The sequence below is a fragment of the Peromyscus maniculatus genome, chromosome 19, assembly GCF_049852395.1.
Source record: "Peromyscus maniculatus bairdii isolate BWxNUB_F1_BW_parent chromosome 19, HU_Pman_BW_mat_3.1, whole genome shotgun sequence".
NCBI lineage: Eukaryota > Metazoa > Chordata > Mammalia > Rodentia > Cricetidae > Peromyscus > Peromyscus maniculatus.
This window is the reverse complement of record NC_134870.1, coordinates 26766093-26781607: the sequence shown is the minus strand read 5'-3', so window position 1 is coordinate 26781607 and position 15515 is coordinate 26766093. Positions and strand designations below refer to the sequence as shown.

Here is a 15515-nt window from a genome sequence, read left to right as displayed (position 1 = left end):
AGCAACATGTCACGAAAATCTGTATTTAAAAAAAAAAGAATTGGGACTATAGTTTAGTGGTAGAATACTGCAATGTATGTAAGAGGTCCCAGGTTTAATTCCCAGAACTACATTCAAAAGGGAAGAGAGAGAGAGAGAGAGAGAGAGAGAGAGAGAGAGAGAGAGAGAGAGAGAGAGAGAGAGAGAGAGAGAGAGAGAGAGAGCGAGCCTGCAGGAGGCCAGCCAGAGAGTCGGGCTAAGCCAGCGGAGGTCGGAGGTTGGGGGTGAAGGCAAGACTAAGGAGCCTCTGAGATCATCTCTCCTGAAAACCTACACGAAGCCCACCCCTCTCAGGCCTCAAGGAGATCCACGGCCCCACACTCCTTTTGGAGGGATCCAAGAGCCTTCGCCTACTTCAGCCTGGCACTCCGGAGCCTCAGGTAGACGGTGTGGGACGAGGCGAGCAGCGGGAGGTGGAAATATCACCACCGCCGACCCTGCAGGAACACTGCTTCACCTTCGACAGAGTCCTGCGCCCTGGCGCTGCTCAGGTAGGGGTTCTGAGAAAGGGAACGGGAGGAGAGTGAAAGCTCTCAGCCTCTGCATCCTGGGGTTCCGGCTGGTCCGATCTTTGGGCTCAGAGCAGGCTGTAACAGGTCACCTGACAGAGGGATGTGCCTGTGTGTTCCTACAGGAAGCCGAGCTGGAGCTATTGACACAAATCCAGCCGATGTTGGCCTCCGTGGGACAAGGATACAGTACAGCTCTGCTGCTCCAGGGCCGGGAAACAGAGGCAGCCCGGTTTGTGCCTCAGGTGAGGAGCCTGAGCACATGGGTATCCTGATGTTCAAGTATTACTTGGGAAATCTACCTGCCCACTCCAGCCAGACTAGGGGCAGCTTAGGTCTCCTATGTACCCTGTGGTCCTTGAAGGACCTTTTACCAAGGCCACTTTATGCAGCTGAGAAGTCAAGAAAGATGGACCGCTGTGGCTCATGGATGAGAGATTCAGGGAGAAGTGGCGCACACAGATCAAAGTCCCAGGACATCTGCCTTCCACACTTCTTGGTAATACCGCCGATACTACACTTAAAAGCTTTACTGTGAAGGTTTCATCAAAAGACCTTCAAACCAAAACAGCTGCCTCAGAACCTTACCACAGCCCTGCCCAGCAGCGGGAAAGCCTCCTGAAGTAGCCTGCTAGTTTGTCTTTCTGCCTTCAGGGGATGAGGGGTCTAGCACACTTTCTGTTCTGTCCACCGTGTACCCAGTACCAGCACAGGGCCTGTTAATAGATTTCATTTTCGAAGGACGGAATGATGCTTTCTCATCCCCCACTGAGCTCCTTTCTCGGCCTTAGGTCCTGAAGATGCTGTTTGAGGAAGCTCCGCCTCGCTGCAGCTCCGGTCCTGTGCTTTGCACTCTCAGCCTGGTGCAGGTGAGGTCACTGGGAAAACTGGGAGGGCAGAGCGGAGTGTCACCACAGGAGCCCCCTGAGGCTTGTGGAGAACCGGAAGGGAGATGGGTCCAGCTGGGGCTTGACTCTCTGGGGTCACCTTTGCATGCCAACTGTCAATGGCTGAATTGTGTGGCTTTGTTGTTGTTGTTGTTTGTTTTTGTTTATTTGGTTTTTCGAGACAGGCTTTCTCTGGGTAGTTTTGGTGCCTGTCCTGGATCTCCCTCTGTAGACCAGGCTGGCCTCGAACTCACAGAGATCTGCCTGCCTCTGTCTCCCAAGTGCTGGGATTAAAGTGTGCCACCACTGCCTGAATAATGGCTGAATTTTTGTCCTCACTTAGGACCTAGAGGAGAGAAAAGGCTGAGTTTGTGACAATTGTCTTTGTGTGACCCCAGATTAGCCCCAGCGGGCAGACTCGGGACCTGCTCTCCCCATGTCTGGAGGACCTGCCAGTACTGGATGTGGCCCCACTGGGCTTGTAAGTATTCAGACCCAACAGGACAGGGGTACTTGCCTTAAAGCCACAGTGACACCTTCCAGATAAACTTTTGATCAAGATAAGCTTCAAGATTAGGAGGTTTCTACTCCGCTATCCCAGGAGAATGAAGCCCTGAGCTTGGAGTCATGCTTACTGGGCCTAGATGGGCTCCCAGGACCTCTCCCCCACCCTCTTTCCTTTCCCACACCTATACATCTTATTCCCTTCATATCAAATATATTTCAGCTCTCCTGCCAACCCTCATGGCCTGAACCAGTCCAGTATCACACTGAGTGGTTCCAAACCCCTCCCAGAGCAGTTTTTCCATCTTTGAAATGGTCCCAGCTAACCCGTTTCCCTTCCTGGGCAGACCACAGGGGAAAAAAAACAAGATTAGGCAGATGAGAGTCATTTCAGAAGATATAATGAGCTCCGAGCCTTTGGGGGGATTCTCGTGTGCTACGGACACTGTCCTGGGCTTTGAACACAGAGATGCCAGGGGTCGCTGCAGAGCACAGGACAGGGGCTAGAGGTCGGTGTTCAGCTTCCCCTTCCTTCAGGGTGGTGAAAGACGCCAGAGAAGTGGAGGTGTCTGACGCCGGAGCCGCCTCTGAGCTCTACCTGAAGGCTGCTGGGAGTGCAGGCCGGTGAGGAGGAGACACCTGTCACCCCTCCCACCCCCAGTCCCTGTACAGCTCTAGGTTTTGTTTCCAAGCTGGCCATGTCCTCTGCAGGGCCTGCTCCCTGCTCACGCTCACCATGTCCTGCCCTGGGCCTGAGGCCCAGCAGGTGTGTCGAGGAACCTTGAGGGTCATGCAGCTTCCAGGAGGCCCGTAAGTCTGAGGAGGTCTTGTGGTTGGTTACACTGGGAGGTGGGGTGGAGGCCAGAGTATGGATGTGAATCTGAATGTTCAAAGCCAAGACTGGAAGATTCCCCAAGTAGCTAGCCCATCTTCACGCCCCCATTCATACCTTTTCCTTCAATGTTAAAAAAAATAATGACAACTGGAGACTGGAGAGGTGGCTCAGTGGTTAAGAGCACTGGCTGTTCTTCCAGAGATCCCGAGTTCAATTCCCAGCACCCACATGGAGTTTCACAACCATCTATAGCAGAATCTGATGTCCTCTTCTGACGTAAAGGCATGTAGCAGATAGAGCACTCATATACATAAAATAAATAAATAAAAATAATGAAAACCTCAAGTTATCACAGCAAATAATCTTTTCAGGCCAATTTGCAAAATGTGTAGTATCACAGAAATATTTCCAAATTTGAAAGTGTCCAAATACAAGATAAAAATAAAAAAGAAGGCAGGAAAGTAACTTAAATTTCAGAGTATGCTAAGGTTTCTTCTATCTTTTATTGTGTAAGTTTCTTTTTAAAAAAAATTCATTTTTTGGGCCGGGCAGTGGTGGCGCACGCCTTTAATCCCAGCACTCGGGAGGCAGAGGCAGGCAGATCTCTGTGAGTTCGAGGCCAGCCTGGGCTACCAAGTGAGTCCCAGGAAAGGCGCAAAACTACACAGAGAAACCCTGTCTTGAAAAATCAAAAAAAAAAATTCATTTTTTTTTAGTCATATGTCTGTGTGTGTCTGCTTGTCTGTATGTGCATCACATATGTCCAGTGCCTATGGATCCCCTAGAATTGGAGTTATAGGCAGTTTGAACCACTTGATGTAGATACTGGGAACTGAACTCAGGTCCTCTGCAAGAGCAGCAAGTCCTCTTAACCTCTGTCTGGTGGTACAAAAAAAGTGAAAATAGACTTGGCTGGGTGATTCGGGCCAGTGTTCCTCCTCATCTACCACAGGGCATTGCCTTTCTTCTCTCGCTCTGGCAGACACTGCCCCCTGCTGCGCGTGCTGGCTGGTGAGGCTGGGGAGGAGGTGGAGGGCTCTCTGCCCTGGATTGTCTCCTGGCTCCTGGAGGGAAACACCTGCAGTAGCCTCCTTCTTCGTCTGGACTCGCGAGGTGATGGGGGGGGGGGAGTTCTGGGACTTGGTAGGCTCTCTTCATGTTGTTACTCAACCAGCCACTGTCCTGTTGTAGCCCTGGGTGGGCCAGCATTCAGGAAGCATGTGGCCAGCATGTAACTGTCAGAAGACTCAACCCCTGCACCTCAGAGATTTTCAACAACTTAACCAACTTTTCCTCTCCCCCTCTTTGGGGCAGGGTCTCCCCGTGTAGGTCAGGCTGTTCCTGAAGTACATGTGCAGCCCAGGCTAGCTAGAACTCAACATCTTCTATCTTAGCTTCCTGAGTGCAGGGGTTAGGGCTGTTTGCCACCACGTTCAGGATATTTTTTTTTTAATTTGTTTTTCCAGACTGAGTTTCTCTGTGCAGCCCTGGCTATTCTGGAACTCACACTGTAGACCAGGCTGGCCTCAAATTCACAGAGATCCACCTGCCTCTGCCTCCCCAGTGCCAGGATTAAAGGTGTGAGCCACCACTGCCCAGCCACATTCAAAATCTTTATCAAGCATTTAACACCTTTTCTCTTCAATAGGATCTCACTGTAGCCCAGGCTGGCCTTGAACTCCTGGAAGTCTGCCTGTCCCAGCATCCTGAGTGCTGGGATTGCAGGAGTAAGCGGCCACATCCCAGAATGCAGATCTAATTCACAAAGGAGAGGGAGGCAGGCCTAATTCATATATTAGAAAAGGACCACAGAGGAGAAAACACTTTCACGTTTTCACAAAATCCACAATGAACGAGGCCCCTGAGGCTGTAATACTAGAGCTTTGGGGGGAGGTTCGGGGGGGCGGGGGGGACACAGGTCAGGCAACAATGGCACTGGAGCTGAGTTTGGTGGCACATACCTGTAACCCCAACACGCAGAAGACTGGGGTCAGAGGCCTGCAAATTCAAGGCTAGAGTGAGTTACACAGCCAGACAGCCTCACACAAACAAGACTGGAAACAGCAGCAGCATCACGGAATGATTGGAGAGCAGCTTAGTGGTGAGCACTTGCCTAGCATGCTGAAGGCCTTTGAGTTGATCCCCACATCTGAAAAGGGAAAAAAAAATAGCAAAAGAGCAGAAGTTACAGCTGGAGGTAGGTAGATGGATTTCCTATATTTGTATGTGCTTGAAAATTTCCATAAGTTAAAAAAAAAATAAGTCCGACCCTCTGTCCCCACAATCAACAGACATTCATTTGGCCAGAAGGTCCCAGACCTACCCCTGTCCCATGCTGGATGGAAGAAGAAAAGTTGGAGCATTTCACACCCTGGAGATATTAATCCGAATATAAAACTAACCTATAGATAAACACCAGTCTGCAGGGAGGCGGGCATGCAGGGAGGGGCAGGCGAGTGTGTGTATCTGCAGGTTGGTTTTATACTCTGGCGAATGGCACAGGCTTTAAGTGGCAGATGGATTAGCGTTGCCGTGGATACAGAGATAAATCCAAGAGCAGCCAGAGCACAGGGCCATCAGGCACAGAGAACGTCAAGTAGGAGTTATTAGTGATGGTGGTGGCAGTGCTGATGCTGCTGCAGATGAAGATGATGATGATGGTGGTGATGATGACTATGAAGATGATAATGATGATTTTGGACTGGGGATTGAACCAAGGACCCTAACACATATCAGGCAAGTCTACCACGGAGCTACATCCCTAGCCCCTTTTACTTTTTATTTTGAGATGGGCTCACTGAGTTGTGAAACCAAGCCTGGAACTTGCTATCCTGCCTCAGCTAACCAGAGCGGCTCAGGTGACTTGGCCAGGGCTGGGTGCTTTGGTAAACAGCCACTGATAGACATTTGGAGTATTCCAGGCAGTGGATTCTGTGGCGCAGGAAAGAGGAGCCTACTGTGTTGTCTCTTTCTAGGGAGCTCTCTGAGTTTGCTTCAGGCTGCTCTGTCGGGGGCCTCAGAAAAGAGGGTACAGGTGAAAGAGGTGAGGCCCACCCTGTGGGATGCAGTAGAGGAGATGAGGGCCCGTAGGGCCACCCTGAAGACGCTGCGTTTAGGCCTCCTTGGAGACACCCTGACTGATGGTGGCTTGAACCAACTGAGAAGGACACTCTGGGAGCTACAGGTACGCAAGGTGAGACGGGGCACCTGGGTCAGAAGTGGCCAGTCCCCACTTGAGTCTTTTTCTCCTAGGTGGTAAAAGCCCGGGGCCCAAGAAGCCATGCACCCAAAGGGGCTGGAGCTGAGGCTGCGGGGCTCCCAGAGCCACAGGTACCATTTTCTCAACCAAACTCATGGGGCTCTATCTATGTCTGCCTCCCTCCTCTTCATTTATAGAATATTCCAGTTATTTATTGATTCCCAAACATTTATTGACCATGCACCATAGGCTGGGGGCAGAGCCATGTGAGCCCTGGGATTTCTCTGCCTTGGCAGAGTTTAGTCTGAGAAGAAACAATTAACACTGCCATGGTCAATGCTCTCTGAAAGGCTCGGCAACACCTGACACTAGGGGACATCAATATAGCCTTGAAAAGAGAGGAAAGCAAGATTTCATAGGAAGTGATTCCCGATGGAGGTTTGTAAAGACAGTGAAGAATGTTCCAGGCAGAGAGAACCATGCAGAAACTGAGACCAGCAGATCTTGGGGAATTGCAGGCAATATAAGTTGCTGGAGAATGGAGGCGGGAAGAGGGTCAGAAATGGATTGGAGATGGAGGCAGAGGCACACAGGCTTTGGCAATCCACTGAGACATTCGGATTGTCTCTTGAAGGTTAAAGGCAAGCTACCGACCTACAGCAAGCAGGGAAGACATTTTGCTCATTTGTCAGGTAAGCACACTGAGACTCAGAAGAGAGATGTGAGTAGTCCAGCATCACGAACAATCTCACTCTAGGCCCTGGAATATGGTGCTTTAATCCTTCTAGAGTTCTCAACCTTCCTCACGTTGTGATCCCCAACCATAAAATTATTTTCATTGCTGTTTCGTAACTGTAATTTTTGTTAGTCATGAATTGCAATGTAAACATCTGTGTTTTCCGATGGTCTTAGGTGACCCCTGTGAAAGGGTCCGTTGACTCGCTAAGGGGTCGAGACCCACAAGTGGAGAACCGGTTCTTTAGACAAAGCCTTCCTTGTCCAAAAGGGGGCACTGTCTTCCGGGATTTGCTGTAGAATGATTGGAACCAGCCTCTTCCTTCCCTTCCCTCCCCATCTCCGGCAGGGAAGTGTGTTATTGTCCTGAGCTTTGGTTACATTATATAATTCATCCCCTCTACAATTTGTGTGTGTGTGTGTGTGTGTGTGTGTGTGTGTGTGTGTGTGTGTGTGTGTGTGTACACTTTGATGTGACTAATGACATTTTCCTCCAGAGGCAGGAAGAAGAGAATTTCTAGGGTCTGGGCTCCACCATAAACATGCTCTCAGGCACTCTGAGGAACAGGTAATATTAACACTTCACGTACTCCCAGAACAACTGGAAACTTGGGGGAATAAGGGGCCTGTGTGGGTACTGGGAAGGAATACGGAGCTTCTAACAAGGACCTCAAGGCTTCCTGGATCTCTTAGGCGGGGGTGGGGGTGGGTTGGGGTGTGGGGTGGGGGTTGGGAGGTGGGGAGGTGGTCATGGGAGGAGCTGCTGTCCTGGGATGGATTATAGTGATGGGACTCTTACACTATGACAGCGGCAGAGGAAATCCTCCCCCGACCCACAGCCTCCTGAGTCTGTTCAGTCTATGGACTCTCCCAGGGCAGTTAGAAGTTCTGTTGGAAAGGTTGGTGTCTGTGTTCCAAATGTATGCATACCCTGCCTTCTGACTAAGCCTTAAACGATGCCATTTAGGCCTGTCAGGTTCCAGATGTGGCTCTGCAGTTCTCTCTGGCCCAGGCTCGGAGGCAGAGACTTCGAGAGGAACACCAGATTTGGATCCAGGAAGAGCTGAAACATCTGGATCATCAGGAGGAAGTGGCCTGTAAACATATTAAAGGCCTGGTGGCGGAGGTGAGGAGGGAGGGAGAAGGATGAGGCTTGAGGCTCCTTGTACAAAGGCCAGGCACTGTGGCAAGGATCTAGACTCAGTCATACCAGGCTGGTCCACATGCTTTATGTGGACAGAAAAGGTCATGTTCAATGCTGTTCACCATGATGGGCAGCCATAGGCAGGTTGGAACAATGAGGTCCACTTTACCTGGGCTGGAGTGGACCAGAAGAGACTGGGTCTAAGTAGAAACTAAGGAAAACTAGAGTCAGCCCAGGAATTCACTGCATTCAGCTCTCAGGTGCTCAGTAAATGCCTGTTGAGGAAATAAAGCCTGTACCCACAGAAACAACTAACCTGGCTCAGAGGAGCTCACAGAGTCTGGACCACCAGCCAGGGAGTCTGCATGGGACCCACCTAGGTCCTCTACATAGATGTGACAGTTGTGTAGTTCGGTCTACTTAGAGACTCCCAACAATGGGGACAGGGCTGTGACCAATACTTTGGCTGGCTCTTGGGAACCTACTCCTCATACTGGATTGCCTTGTTCAGCCTTAATACAAGGGGAGTCTTACTGAAACTTGAAATGCCATGCTTTGTCATGGGAGGCCTGTCCCTTTCCGCACAGAGACAGAGGAGTGAGTGGACTGAGGGGAGCGGGGCAGAGCAGAGGTGAGGGGAAAGAGAAGGGAAGGGAAACTGTGGTTGGGATGTAAAATAAACAAATAAATAAAACTGCTTCAAAAACAGAAGAAATAAAACATGTGGCCAAGTCCAGTGGTACAGGACCTCTCAGTACCCAGGAGGCACAGGCAGGAGGATTGTGAGTTCAAGGTCAGCCGGGCCTATAACGAAGAGCCTGACTCATCTTCACCCTCTCCCTGTAAAAATAATAATAATAATAATAATAATAATAATAATAATAATAATAATAATAATAAAATAAATTTTAGAAATTGTGTATGTGGTGGGTGGGGACACGTTCTCAGATGAGGCTAAGTAAAGAGGAACGACAGAGCAGCAACATCGGCTGTGGAACACAGACTGCGCCATCTGGCTAGAGCCTCACAAGTGTGTAGTCGGGGGCAAGGTTACAGAGACAGCGCGTCACATCTCTGGGTTTGGATTTCACCACGTGAGGATGGGAACTGTTGAAAGCATGTGCCATTTCAGCTCCGTCCCGCACTAGCCATGGGCATTTGGTCAATCGGATCACTTCCCTGGTGCACAGATTTTGCAAATCTGTAAAAGGGAAACTTTCTTGCAAGGTTGCCAGGGGGAGAATGCGATCTCGTGCCTGAGGTGTTTAGCACAAAGCCCTGCGCAGGTGGCACTCACCAAAAGGTACAACTTTATCTGCAGGCTTGTGAGGAGAGAGAGAGACCATGGAAGGAGCAGACAGCGCTGAGACTTCAGGTGGAAGCCCTGCAGGCAGAACGGGACATGGCAGAGCATGACCTGGTGACCCTCTATGACCTGTATGTGCAGGCCACCCGGGCTCGGACATGCCACTTGCTGCAGGTCAGTGGAGACAGAGGGTAGGCCTTAAGTTGGTGCCAAGGCTGATGGACCAACAGGCATCTCTGACTCTGAACACAGGTATTCCAAGCCTGGCAGAGGCTGTGGGAGGAGAAGGCCGTGGCCACAGAACACCATCACCGCAGTCTGCTGGCTGGAGTCCTCCAAGACTCCATTGATCTGGCCTTGAAGACCCAGGAGCTCCAGGCCAGGAACCAGCAGCTTGAGCAGAGTGCAGGCAGGGCCCATTGTGCTGGAGTCCTGCCCGGAGAGGAACCTGATCAGGACCACCATGGGGCTGCCTTCCTTTGTCCTCATTCATGAGGGCCCCAGAAAGGAGAGCAAGGTGGGGAACATCAACCAAGATGGCCGTCATTACAGATCATTACCACCATCACTAACCACGTCTCTTTGTACCAATCTCTGCTAAGCACCCACTACCTATTATTTCATTTTGTGTTTTCAGCTCCCCTCTGTTTGTTCCATTTGACCCTCATTTCAGAGATGACCCGTCCTAGGAACTGCCCAAGGACCATGAACTAAATAGAGAAGGAAGAGTTCTCTTCCTCCTCTTCCTCTCGTGCTAGGGATGGAACCCAGGGTCTGTGCGTGCCAGGTATCTTCTGGAATTTGCTATATACCTAAGGATGACCTTGAATTACTGGGTCTCCTACCTCCAACTTCTGAGTGCTGGGATTACAGGCTGGCACCAGGACAACAAAAGAACTCTTGAAAAGCTCACCCAGTGGTCTAGGGAGCAGGCTGACAGTCCTCTGGCCAGGATTTCAAAGGACAAACAACTACAGGTACTAGTCATGACAGAACCAGAGGGAATAAGAGTCAAAACAGTGGCTGGGTAGGGAGTTTCATGAGCACAAACTCTACACTCTGGAATCTGAGGTAGGAGGATTGCTTCCAATTTGAGGACAGCCTGGGCTATCTAATTCATTCCAGGCTAGTCTGGACTACAATGTATTTTCTAGCCTAATTTGTTCTAATGAGCAGAATACTTTTCAGTCCCAAGACTCTCTCAATTCCCTAGGGCTTGTGATTTAAACATTTTTTTTTTCCAGTGCTGGGGATCAGACACAGGGCTTACACATGTAGGCAAGTGCTTGTCTATTGAACTACAACTTCAGTCCTTCATTTTCTTTGAGATCACTCTAATGTAGCCTACCTAGGCTGGCCTTTCATTAAAAAAAATATTTTTAGCCAGGCAGTGGTGGTGCACGACAGCATTCAGGAGGCAGAGGCCAGCAGATCTTTGTGAGTTCCAGGACAGCCAGAGTTGCTACATAGAGAAACCCTGTCTTGAAAAACCAATGTATATATTTAATTATTTGTTTGTAGGAGGCCACAGGTGTCAGATTCCCCCTGGAGATGGAGTTATGGGTGGCTGTGGCTGCCTGGGAATCGAACTTGGGTCCTCTACAAGAGCAGCATGCAATCCTAACCACTAAGCCAGGCCCACCTGCACTCTTGCTCCTTCTGTCTCTGCCTCCCAAGGAGAGGTACAAGTTTGCATCACTAACCATCAATGCTTCCTTTCCTGAGACAGGGGCTCATTAAGCAGCTCAGCCTGACTTTGAACCTGAGCTCTTCCTGCTCTACCTCCCAGATGGCTGGGATCCCAGGTGTGCCCCACCATAACCGGTCAAGACAGTCTCAGATCCAGAGCTCCCAAGACAACGCCACTGTCAACAGCTGGGAGATTTCTCTCTTACTCTAGATGTTACTCCAAAATTACTTAGGAAACTCAGGGAAATTGTTTGAGGGGATCCATGAAACATAGAAAACAGAGACAATGTGAATGGTTGTAGGAAGCACCCTACACCTGAACACTTTATTAAGACCTTATTGCTTAAGTAGTTGGACACTGATTAGCTATAAACGTTTTCTGTACCTGGCCCCTGGTTACTCTGCAGAGCCTTTCCTGGCTGTTGGGAGCTGGGACACCACTAGAAGGGGGCAAGAGTGGGAAAAACAGTACCTCCTAAATGCCTCAGAGGTGAAGTGGGCTCCACCAGGGCCCCCGAGTTAGCACAGGGGCAGGAGTGTAGGCTTAAGCCAGGGCCCAGGGACATTGTTCCCTGAAGTGAGTCAAGACCCAGCCCTCCCTGACCTTTCCAGAATAATGGCCGGGTAAGAGGAACAGGCTGTGGAGCAGGCAAACTAATGTATCTCATGTGGAAGTCATGCTGGGCTGGAGCAGCCATCACCAAGCCTCAGGGCAGGGAGTCTTCAGGAGTGACCGACCACACAGGCGAGAAGAGCGAAACTTGACTTGAAGTCGCCATGTTCATGCAGGACAAGGCAGGGTTCCTCAGGGACAGGCTGCCCAGGCCTGGGTCTGGGGCTTCCAGTTCTTCAGTATGAAGGAATACAGGGGTGCAGTTAGGTATTTCCTTAGCCAAGCCCACTCTTTATGCCATGTAGGGGTAACTCTCACCCACCTGAACATCCAAAGGCTAACATGGCCACCTTAGCTTTCCTTACAAGGCACTTGGTACAGGGCTGCTGGGGCGGGGTGTGGTGGTGACGTGGGAGGTGGCTCTGGTGGCCGCATCTGATCTACACAGCCACAAGTGAGGGTGGGGGCGGTCAGGGCCTTAGGGGCCACCATAGTACAAGCACACAGCCAGGCCGATGAGCAGTGTGGCCAGGAAGAAGACGGCTGTGAGCTGGAGCTGCAGCAGCGCAGCCGAGAGCAGGGCGTTGACCACCAAGGAGCAGGACACGACGAAGAGGCGCGTGATGCTGCTGCCATGCTTCATGACAGCTGACATGAGCAGTCCATTTGCTGCCTGGTTCAGCACCACGAGCACCGCCCATCCAGAGAAGCCCTCTAAGAAGCCTGGGCCCGGGCCACTGCCCGCATAGAGTCCAAGGTTCAGGATCACCCCGAAAGTGTAGAGGAAGAGGTTCTGAAGAGCCAGGGGCAGCCGCTGTCGCTTCATGACCAGTTCTGTGTACACCGAGGACAGGCCGGAGATGAGGCAGTACAAGATGAGGAGCGCAAGTCCCAGTGGAGTGATGTGCAAGGGCATGGGCTGGGCTCCGGCTGCTGACGGGGGGCCGGGAGGGGTGTCGGCAGGTTCCTGAAAGCCGCCGGATGCGTAGCAGGCTCCTGCAGCCATCAGCAGCAGCAGTGCCAACCCCTGACGTGCCGAGAGGCGATGCCCAAGGCAGAGGCAGTACAACAGAGCTGTGCTTCCAATCTTGAGATTGCTCAGCACCTGATAGGTGCTGGGGTCCATGTAACGCTGCAGATAGATCACCAGGTTGTTGTTGGCGCCATAGAGCAGGGCTGAGAGTGCAAAAGGCGCAGCCTGGCGCCAGGGTGGTGTGCCCTGGGGCCATGTTTGCCAGCCCACCAGGAGGGAGAAGGCGCATAAGAGTAGTTTGGTCAGCTCAGTGAGTAACACAGCTGAGGAGGGCCGGAAGGGCACTCGGCCATCCACGTGGCACAGTGCTAAGAATGGTGCATGGGCACCATACATGGCAGTGGACAGGAAGAGCATCAGGGTCCAGCGAGCCTGTCTTGGACGGGCAAGGCCTGGCATACCCCCATCTTCTACACTCATGGCCCACACCAGACCCTGGGTGGCCTGTGTAGCTAGCAAGGGACAGAGGAACTGGGACACACTGGAAGGAAACCGAGGGCAGAACTGTGGGACATCACCAGAGAGCACACTGAGGATCAGAGTCAGTCACACACTCCACAGTCAGGGCTTGAAGAGAGGGCTCATGTCCCGCAGTTTGGGGGTTAGTCCCACGGAACTAGGGAGGGAAGGGGTGCAGGGTGCAGGCTGGCAAACCACTGCCCACGCTCTGCAGGGAGAAAAGCAAGGAAGAAAAAGGCAGGAGAGGTGGAGACAGCAAATGAACAACAGCAGGGGGAGCCAGAGAGAGTGTCCGTGATACCAAGGCCTCTACCTGCAGGCCCAACGCGCTCATCCTGCCTTCCCCAGAGGGTCTAGTCAGGCCCCTTTCGTAGTGACCTAATGTAGTTCTTCAGCGTCTTCTCCACGTTGGGTACAGCGTATGACTGAGCTGCGTAGATGCCAGTGCATGTGCCCACCGCAAAGCCCAACACTGCTGACGCCCTCAATTTGGCCACCACATAGCCTGCCAGGAATCCCTTGAGGAATGGGGAGGACAAGAGTGAGCCATCCTGCAGGGAAAAACACAGAAGGAAATCAGGCGTGCTCTCTTTTTAAGATGGGCTTAGACCATTCGGCCGCACGCTTGTCCTCACTCGTCCTCTTTTCTCCAAAGATTATCTCAAAATTCTGGAGCTAGAAGAAGAATGCCAGAGTCCCAGTCACACAATACCAGAATCCCAGGTTCAGAGGGCTCTAACCAGAACGCATTCAGCCAGAATGCCAGAGGGGCTTCTGAGGAACCTGAGCCCTGCCTGTTTCTCCCGTTTCATTTACTAGCAGGGTCTCTGATGACTACGAACTAACTGCCTTTCTCCCGCTGCCTGTTCAGATTGCTGCTTATCACCACGGCTGTGTCTGTCCAGTACTTGGGATGCTCGGTCCCACTTCACCTATTTAACACCTACTCGGGATCTCAGCTCAAATGCTATTCTTTCCTCCCCTGTTGGTTTTGAGATAAGGTCTCTTGTGTTTAGCACTGGCTGGCCTACAATCCTCTACATGGACCACTTTGGCCTTGAACTTGTGTGCACCACAATACCCAGTTCAAGTGCTCCCCCCCCCAACCCCCCTTGCAGGGAGATTTCTCTTGAGCCCTCAATGCCCATTTGCTACAATAAAAGTCTATCTCCTATTCAACATTCCCAAGAGCAACTGGGGGCCTTACCTGGCCTACACCACTGTTGACTTCATCCTCCACACGCTTCTGTAGGCGCTCCAGCTGCTTCTTGAGAAATGTCAGGTCCTTAAGCTTGGGCAGAGAATCCTAGGACAAGGGAGAGGCTGGCTCCAGCAGACTTGACCCAGTCCCATGCCCTGCTCAATTTTATCAGAGGCTAGGAACTAGGTGAGCTGTGGGAGGGATGATGGGAAGAACCAAATAAATCTCTTCCTACAAAACCTCCCTGAGATGGCCATGATAAAGGAAGACAGACACTGGAAAGCTAAGCCCTCACATGGGGGCCAGGGAGGTGACAATGTGCATCAGGAACTTTTTTTTTTTTTTTTGGTTTTTCGAGACAGGATTTCTCTGTGTAGTTTTGGTGCCTGTCCTGGAGCTCGCTCTGTAGACCAGGCTGGCCTCGAACTCACAGAGATCCACCTGGCTCTGCCTCCTGAGTGCTGGGATTAAAGGTGTGTGCCACCGCCTCCCGGCTGCACCAGGAACTTATAATTCTACAGAATCACAGAGCAAGCAGAGAAACTTCCAGTTAGCTTTATGCAGGAAATACTATTGCTGGAGGTACAAGCTTGCTGAAAATGGCCATTAGTCAGCTTCCACTGCTGTGTCCCAGATATGAATACATCTGTGGGTGATGCTGGGCTTCTAGACCAACTGTGAAGAATGGGTTTCCGGTACAGTTCAAGGCTAACCTGGTACCTATCTGCTTAGGCCGTTTCAAACTGAGAGACGACGTGGATGTGTCGCGAATGCCTGTCAGCAAGAGTGTAATGAGATGACTCTGTCTGGTGGCTCGTGAGAAGGAAATCCAACGAGTGAGCGAGAAGAGCCGAATGAGGGGGGCGGTAAGGGGTGGGATGGAAATGCCGTCTCTGGAAGGGAGACTTCAGGGCTAGACGACGGCCGGAACGAGCATTGCTACAGTGAACACATCTGAACGTGTGCTCACGCCGAGGTACCGTGTCGGTTCCCAGAAGGGTAGCCCTTCGCCTGAAGCCCCCTCCTGTTGAGGCGGTTGACAGGAGCCCAGGGACAAAACGTGAATTACCCCTGTCGTCTCTGCTCAAATCTAAAAAGGTTAAGGAATCTGGAAAACCACACCGACCGAAGAAGCAGCCCTCGCTTTCCACTCACCTTGTCATCCGCCATCTTTCCCCCCCGCCGGACTTGTTGCGCACGCGCAGCCCCGCCTCCCTGTGTCAAAGGCTACTTCCATCTTTACTGAGGGCAGACGCACTTCCGGGGCATTTCGGGCGGGGCGGGCGGAAGGGGGAGGCGGGGCGTTTTCCGAGTGGCTCCAGGCTACGCGGGCAGATACGGCCCCCGGCCCCCTCCCGCCTG

The 15515-nt window shown here is 51.6% G+C and overlaps 3 protein-coding genes across 3 annotated transcripts; 1 reads left to right on the top strand and 2 right to left on the bottom strand.

The window, feature by feature from the left end:
- Positions 1-237: 237 nt before the first annotated feature.
- On the top strand, positions 238-9730 carry LOC102925347 (uncharacterized). Its single transcript, XM_042264228.2, has 14 exons — positions 238-530; positions 674-793; positions 1340-1417; positions 1834-1916; positions 2477-2563; positions 2651-2749; positions 3757-3887; positions 5750-5958; positions 6027-6104; positions 6608-6665; positions 7206-7276; positions 7676-7834; positions 9174-9332; positions 9411-9730. The coding sequence occupies exons 2-14, from the start codon at positions 710-712 to the stop codon at positions 9651-9653; spliced, it is 1539 nt and encodes a 512-aa protein (XP_042120162.1). The 5' UTR covers positions 238-530; positions 674-709; the 3' UTR covers positions 9654-9730.
- A 1406-nt stretch (positions 9731-11136) lies between these two features.
- Positions 11137-12913, bottom strand: Slc35a4 (solute carrier family 35 member A4). The gene has a single exon (XM_042264232.1). The coding sequence runs from the start codon at positions 12911-12913 to the stop codon at positions 11939-11941; it is 975 nt and encodes a 324-aa protein (XP_042120166.1). The 3' UTR covers positions 11137-11938.
- On the bottom strand, positions 11137-15448 carry LOC102924528 (SLC35A4 upstream open reading frame protein). The gene is made up of 3 exons (XM_006996490.4): positions 15309-15448; positions 14160-14258; positions 11137-13503 (listed from the first exon to the last, which is right to left on the bottom strand). The coding sequence occupies exons 1-3, from the start codon at positions 15321-15323 to the stop codon at positions 13306-13308; spliced, it is 312 nt and encodes a 103-aa protein (XP_006996552.3). The 5' UTR covers positions 15324-15448; the 3' UTR covers positions 11137-13305.
- Positions 15449-15515: the final 67 nt, after the last annotated feature.

Coding starts and splice junctions, on each gene's coding strand:
- LOC102925347 (XM_042264228.2), top strand. CDS start 710: ATGTTGGCCTCCGTGGGACAAGGATACAGTACAGCTCTGCTGCTCCAG. Junction 1,418..1,833: donor GCACTCTCAGCCTGGTGCAG/GTGAGGTCACTG, acceptor GTGTGACCCCAG/ATTAGCCCCAGCGGGCAGAC. Junction 6,105..6,607: donor CGGGGCTCCCAGAGCCACAG/GTACCATTTTCT, acceptor TGTCTCTTGAAG/GTTAAAGGCAAGCTACCGAC.
- Slc35a4 (XM_042264232.1), bottom strand. CDS start 12,913: ATGAGTGTAGAAGATGGGGGTATGCCAGGCCTTGCCCGTCCAAGACAG.
- LOC102924528 (XM_006996490.4), bottom strand. Junction 13,504..14,159: donor TCAACAGTGGTGTAGGCCAG/GTAAGGCCCCCA, acceptor TTTTCCCTGCAG/GATGGCTCACTCTTGTCCTC.